At 46.5% G+C, this 6,991-nt stretch overlaps 1 protein-coding gene across 1 annotated transcript; it reads right to left on the bottom strand.

Annotated features, from left to right (window-relative positions):
• Window positions 1-1,992: 1,992 nt before the first annotated feature.
• On the bottom strand, window positions 1,993-5,654 carry LOC119346578 (probable anion transporter 2, chloroplastic). Its single transcript, XM_037615874.1, has 7 exons — window positions 5,047-5,654; window positions 4,050-4,276; window positions 3,305-3,653; window positions 3,177-3,221; window positions 2,804-3,088; window positions 2,644-2,677; window positions 1,993-2,531 (listed from the first exon to the last, which is right to left on the bottom strand). The coding sequence occupies exons 1-7, from the start codon at window positions 5,518-5,520 to the stop codon at window positions 2,359-2,361; spliced, it is 1,587 nt and encodes a 528-aa protein (XP_037471771.1). The 5' UTR covers window positions 5,521-5,654; the 3' UTR covers window positions 1,993-2,358.
• Between the last annotated feature and the right edge of the window lie 1,337 nt (window positions 5,655-6,991).

Raw genomic sequence — 6,991 nt, 5'->3', positions numbered from 1 at the left:
GCATTTATTTTACCCTTATGATGCGGATGAAATTCCGAGGTTGCGGATCCAATCAATTAGGGAGGCAGATTTTGTTGCTTGGCATTATGAAAAGTCAGGGATGTTCTCATTTAGGAGTGCGTACAAGTTAGCGCTCACCCTTAAGGATAAAAAAGAGTATGAGGGGCAATCCAGTGAGGCGGTAGGGACGGAGAGGAGAATTTGGGATATTATTTGGAAGGCAAACGTTCCTCAGAAGATTCGTATTTTTGCATGGAGGGTTGCTTCCAATAGCTTGGCCGTGCAGGTTAATAGAGTGGCAGTACGTGTTCTATTTGTGGCATGGAGGATGAAAATACCTTTCATGCGCTTGTCTTGTGCCCGAAGACGCGTGCGCTTCGCATGACCATGAGGAACATTTGGGCTCTACCTGATAGGAGGTTTTCAGATATACGAGGTATGATTGGTTTATTGTTCTCCTGAGTCAATTAAACACCGCAATGCGAGACCAAATTATATTCTTATTCTGGAGGGCCTGGCATTTGAGAAATGATTTGATCTTTGGTAAAGGAAAGGAATCAGTTTCAGCTTCTGCTTGCTTTGTGGAGAATTATTGGGCGGCCTTTCGTGCTTATCATTCTCCGATACCGGTGGATTCAAAAAATAAAGGAAAAGGTCCGTTGGTCCGGTTTAGCGGAGTTCCTAATTCTCTGGAGGCGAGCAGTGGCTGGTCCCCGCCTCCTGCATCGGGGGACTATGACAGGTCTGCTAAGGTTCAAGATTAATGTCGATGCTAACTTCGTGGAGTACATTAGAGAAGCCAGTGTGGGGGTGGTGGTCAGGGACGAGGAAGGGGAAGTTATTGTTTCATCGTGGGATTTCATTGATGCCTGTCAAAGCGTGGAGGAAGCGGAGCTTAGAGCTTGCATTGCCGGTCTCTACATAGGTATTTCTTTTCATAATCTTGTAATTTTAGAGACTGATTGCGCTTTTGTGGTAGCGTCTCTTGCATCGGGGGACTATGACAGGTCTGCTATGCGTGACCTGAAGATGAAAGCGTTGAGCATCTCGAAGTTGATCAACAATCTTCAATTGTCAAAGATTAGCCATTCGGCCAATATGGTGACACATTTAATCGCTGAGTATAGCTTTGACAATAGATTAGATGGTATTCTTGTAAATGACGTACCGCCCTGTGTGGTGAATATTGTATTAAATGAGTGTACTGGTGTGGCTGGTTAATTAATATAAGATGGTGTTAAAAAAAACAATCTATCAAAGCTCTTAGATCTAGTAGTTCACATCGTTCTCCGACCATGGTATGAAAAACATTCAAGATGTTTTAGGCTAGCAAGGGGGTATCCTGTCTGGTACTCCCTCCATTCTGATTTACTCGTCTTGAACTAAAACCACGACGAGTAAATCGGAACGGAGGGAGTACTTGTTAGGAACTCGGTTATGATAGGGGGAGATCTTGCATAGTGCTTGATGTTATTCAGATCGAGGCCAATAACTGTTTACTTTATCGAGATGATATTTTGACGGACATGAAAAAATATGGTTGTTTCGTACTGCTTTTTGTGTCCTTATGACCCGTCAAATTCCCGGGTTGATTGTTTTGCTTTGCAGACCGGCATGGGATAATCAAAGTAGAAAGGTCCAGCACCAACATCAGTTCCTTCAACGTGACAACCATTGCTTACTCATCCAACAATGTTGTTTGCTGCAGAAGCAACCCTGCAACAAATGACTGGATACCATCCTCTGAAACAATATGATAACACAATCATGTGAATTTAGGCAAACACCAAGTTTCATGTACCCAGTTCCTAATAGACCGTTTTCTGTCTCCAGGTTATTCCAGTTTCGAACAAACCTAGCAGGAGTGACTCCTGACTGGGATTTCGGTCATATGAATTGTCATCGACCGTTTTGAGGTAACAAAGTGCATCATGGTGCAACTTCTGTATATTAAGAGAAGGCAGGGGAAGGTAGAACAATGAGAGCTGCCACTGTTGTAAACGGAATGAATATGCCCTGCTTTCAATATAAAGCCTGAAACATTGTTCGTTCAGAGTTCAGTACTACTGAACTCTGTAACCTGAATGGATGAATGAGTGAAAGTAATGTAAGAGGCAACATGGTTATCAATTGCTGGTACCTTTTCTTACTACTAAAAGAGAGATATTTTCGTTGAAGAGATCTCCACATTCCCTACTTTTTCCACGGATACAAAGCCATCATGGTTGCGCTCAGTCTTATATGAATGAGCCAACCAATCAATCATCATTTTATTTGTTTCTTTGCTCTGCGCGGTGGGCGCAGACAGACATTTTACAAGCTATAATTGTACATTTGACGTTAACAGTATTTTTCAGCTCAGTCAAAAACCAGGTCTCCTGTCGCATAGATGTTGTAGAAGACGGTGGCACTGAAATAGAGCACCGCAGTTAGGGTGAGGAAGGCCTGGAAGGATCCCAGCCACTGGACGAAGTATCCTGCTCCTACTGTGCTAACTATGGCTGCCACTGTCCCAATGCCGTTCGTCATTCCTGTTCAAGCAGCACAGAGATGCCAGATATAAGTGCTGAAGAATCAATTCATCAATGCAGAAATATGGATCTTGTTGTCTACTGATGCTATCAAAAAAGTTTGCGAACATACCGTGTAGGGATCCAGCGTATTTAGGGGCAATGTCCTGACCGAAAAAAAATAGTGAAACACATTCATATTGTTAGTGGAGCTACTGATCAAGAAGAACAGGCACTCTGAGTAGAGATGGTATGATCAGGATATGATACGAGGAAACATGAGCAGTAGTTACCTGTACATTACAGAAGTACCCAGCTTGACTGCAGGAACTCAAACCCAAGGCGGCGGTCATGATAACTGCTGCGACCGATGGTGTTTGGGCAAATCTTAAACATAGCAATGATACACCTGGCCCAATAAAACCAATTGACTGCATAATTTTCCGGACTCGCACAATAGATAAGCCGGATTTGATCATGAAATCTGCAGAAGCTCCCGCAACATATCCTGATAGAGCCATCACGCCCCAAGGTATGGCGCTGAACCATGCAGCTTGTTTCAAATTGACATTATATACCTGTTGGGATAATAGTCAGAAACAACAGCTTATAGCAGATTTGTAAGGCAGACCCATTGGAATGATTTTAGAAGCTTTGATGACATACCGTTTTGAAGTACACTGGCATCCATGATAGTAGGACAAAGTAGCCCTGCATGGTATTTTGAATTTCAAGATGTTAATCTCTAGATACAGTATCACAAAAGTTTAGTTCTGCTGGTCAGTCATTCTTACCCAGTTGTTTATCACATTAGCTACAATTATGGCCCACATTTCCATCTTTGAGAACACTTCTCTTAAGGATGGTGATTTGCTGCCTTTGACTTTTGATTTACTTCGTCCAGCTAGAATTAGTTGCAGCTCAGATTTGCTTATAGTACGGCTATCAATAGGGTCACTTTCTACATTCGACAGCCATACAGAGAGCCACAAGTAACCAAGTGATGCGAAGAAGGCAAATGTTCCGGCGAGGCCTATATGTGACATGATGATCGGTGTTGCTAGGAAGCTTACGACGTTTCCAAGATGGAATCCTCCCATGGAAAGGCCAACAGCAGTGGCACGTTCATGCGTTGGGAACCACCTGTTTCATGTTAAAAAATGAAATTAGGAGCCTGAACTGAAGTTGCATTTGGTTGCATCGATATATATGTATTTCTAGATTCTGCAAGTAGAATCGGTTACTGATATCTGTGAAAAAGAGCATTGGCTGACATACCCGAAAGTATAACTATGAGACGAAGAATACCTGTATGCACAGCTAAACTAATTCTTCTAACACCCTATGTATTAACTATGATGAATACTACTGTGATTGATCTCAAAGAAGTAAAGTAATTTGGCTTATGCTGCTCCAAGTGTTGGTGGAGGTTACTGCTTCTGTCTGTTCCTCTCTAGGAATCTATGATAAATGTTGCTTGGAGCAGAGTACTCAAGTGTCCATGCTGAATAGATTTATTGGGTGATATGAGTTACTTACTTTGGTAAAAAGGTGCTCATTGTTGGAAATGCAACACCTTCTGCAACGCCAAAGAGCACACGTACAGCAAGCAACATAGTGGCAGATTGAGAGGCGGCCCATGGAGTGAGGAAAGTGGCCAAGGACCAGAGTGCAGCAGCACCTGCCATCACCTTCTTCCCCCCGTATCGATCCGCCAAAGCTCCTCCAACCATGGATGAGAAAACATACCCCCATAGAAATGATGACTGCAACAGTGGTGGGAAAATTTAACCTTGAGTTGATCAATTCGAACATCACCAACCATGTACGATATGACAGTAAGGGGGCAGGTGGCTGTGTTTGTTTTAGCCTAGCTGCTCATGGATATCAACAATTTGCTGCGTTTGTTCATATATCACATCATCATACACTTGCTGAATGACGTCTAGTCAGTGGTGTTGCAATGGTATTTTAGCCTTTATGGAGTAGCAACTGATGCAATCAATCTTTCTGGTCCCAGTAACCAAGTAAACAGTCAAGGGTGTTGGAATTTTCTGTTATAATCACATCATCCATCAGAATGGATGTTTCAAGTGTCCAATTGTTCAAAAAAAATTCAAAAAAATTGTCAAATTTTAACATTGTATAAATCAGGAAACAGTAGCAGCTCTCAAGTTGCTGACTTATCCCCATGTACTGCTTGCTAATTTTGGTTTCTGTCGCAAAATCGGCCCTTGAAATTTCCTATATAGAGGCCCCTCCAAGAATCATACTAAATAGAAACATGTGTATGATGTTAACTTGGTTGTTGTTAACTTGGTACCATCAGGCAGCCTGGCTTAAAAGAATGGTAATGAAATCTGAAGTTGATACATCATGCATCGTTGACTTTTGGTAAGCAATTTACAACTAATGGTTGGAACCTTTTTGTTCTTACCAAGTTCTTGCTTAAGGTCAGAGCAAACAAAATGACATTCACTTAGTTTCTGCTAATGTTGAGGAGTAAATTAACATGGCAAGAAGTGGGCGGGCGTACCTGGACGATGCCGACGAAGGAGCTGGACCAGCCGTGCTGCGCGGCCAGCGGCACGACTGCAACGGACATGACGACCCGGTCGGCGTTGCAGAGCAGCATGACGGCCGCCACGAGCGCCACCACCTTGGCCCGCTCGGGCAGCGCCGGCACGCTGGGCACGGCGGCCGCCGCCGCGCCGTGGCGGACCCCCTCCAGGCTGGCGCTGCACTCGGCGACGACCTCCCCCGCGCCCCTCCGCCTCGCCCTCCAGCCATCGCCAACCAAACGAGCGGCGGCCACGCCCCTGCCGCTGATACTGGCGGCGCAGCCGACACCTCTGCCGCAGCCATCCGCGCCTGGGCCCAATGAAGAAGAAGAAGAAGCGGATATTCGCAGGCTTGTCGGCTCCAAGCTGGCCGCCCCGACCCTGGCGGATCTGTACCTGGCCGGGCCAGCGGCCGGCTTGACGGACACGCAGGATCTCACCGACGCCATGATCCGCGCGAGGAGGCAACTGAAGCTGACCGAGCGTGCTCAGAGAGGCGCGGCGGAGATCAAGAAATGCTTTGTGCAGGCCATGGTAATTGAGGAGTACGAGGCAGACAGAAGGCAAGTGGTTATATATGTGTATGATTGATCAACTGGGTTGGTTGGTGGTATAAATTTAGGACCTCGGGGAGGACGAAAGGTGGTAGGTCGCGGATCCTAAAAGATCTTACTCTTAAACCACTGGTATGCACGTTTATTTTCGTCCATTTATTTTCGCCTCACCTCTTGCTACCCTTCGGTTGGCTTATTTTTGCCTCGTCCCTAATCACCCCCTTCTGGACAATCATATTTCTTTCTCATATATGGTTTCGATTTGGGGAAGCCCGGACTATCTAGATAGTTGAATTTTAGAAGCCTACTAGACGTCCGTTTGATGTCTGAACACGCTCTGACATATAAAAGAGAAATGAGTTTTGACAAGGTGACTTTTACCATTTGTTTGATTCATTTATATAGGCATTATAGCCCGGGGTTTCGCTTCACTCCTGAACTCCTCACGTCGCTCCTGCGAGCGATCGAGGGAGAAACCCTAGCCGCCGGAGCAGAGTTCTCTGCCTCCATCCCCTCGCCGCCGTCGGTCTGCGCCGTCGAGCAAAGCCTGGTTGGTGTTGCCGACGCAGGGGCTCCTCTCCATGTGTGGGGGCTCGACGCGGCTAGCGATCCCGTGCGGGGGCACGGCGCTGGGCTAGCAGTGCCGCTGGGCGGAGCTTGGAGGCAGCCGGTCTTAGGTTCTTCATCCTGATCGTGGAGGTCCGGTCGCAGTGGCCGCTCTCGCCTGGGTTGGCGGGGAACGGGTGAGGCACTGCCCAGATCCGGCCTGTCGGGATCCAGAGGAGGCCCGCAGTGCTTGGCGCTGCTGTTCTCCGAGCTCCAAAACTTCGATCTGTTTCATGCCGGCCTCCTCGATCTGGACACCGACGGGTTCCGGTCTTCCTCTTAGAGATTCCAGCTTTTGGTGCATGGCGCCTCTAGATCGGAATTGGTCCGGTCTGGCACACCCTCATCTTCGACCCGAGAGGCTTCATGAGGGTGTGGCGTGAAACTTCGCTGTCTCGCCGGTGCCATGGGACATGTCTGAGTATATATTTCCATGGCGTTGACAGTGTGTGAAGAAAGTCATGGTGGCTGAGATCGAAAACTTGTAATGACGGAGAGGAGTTTTGGTTACGTTGAAGAATAACAGCACAAGTTTTTTTTCTGTGTGTCGGGTGTGGAGGACTTGCAGCGGCGGCCTTGACTGCAGAAGGCGACAACACAGGTGGACACCATTTTTTCGGGTACATCTTGAGTATCAAGCTGTGATCTCCAGGGTGAATGCCCAAGGCGTGGCCTTCTTTGGTTCTACCTTGCAATGGTCTTGCAAAGGCATTATTTTTGGGATCTCAGACTCTCTTTAGGTTGAAAATTCAGGATCCTT

The sequence above is a fragment of the Triticum dicoccoides genome, chromosome 1B (assembly GCF_002162155.2).
Source record: "Triticum dicoccoides isolate Atlit2015 ecotype Zavitan chromosome 1B, WEW_v2.0, whole genome shotgun sequence".
Lineage (NCBI taxonomy): Eukaryota > Viridiplantae > Streptophyta > Magnoliopsida > Poales > Poaceae > Triticum > Triticum dicoccoides.
Note: the sequence above shows the minus strand (reverse complement) of the source record. Positions and strands in the feature narration are given on the sequence as shown.

Coding starts and splice junctions, on each gene's coding strand:
- LOC119346578 (XM_037615874.1), bottom strand. CDS start 5,520: ATGGCGTCGGTGAGATCCTGCGTGTCCGTCAAGCCGGCCGCTGGCCCG. Junction 4,277..5,046: donor CCTTCGTCGGCATCGTCCAG/GTACGCCCGCCC, acceptor CCACTGTTGCAG/TCATCATTTCTATGGGGGTA. Junction 2,532..2,643: donor ATACGCTGGATCCCTACACG/GTATGTTCGCAA, acceptor CTGCTTGAACAG/GAATGACGAACGGCATTGGG.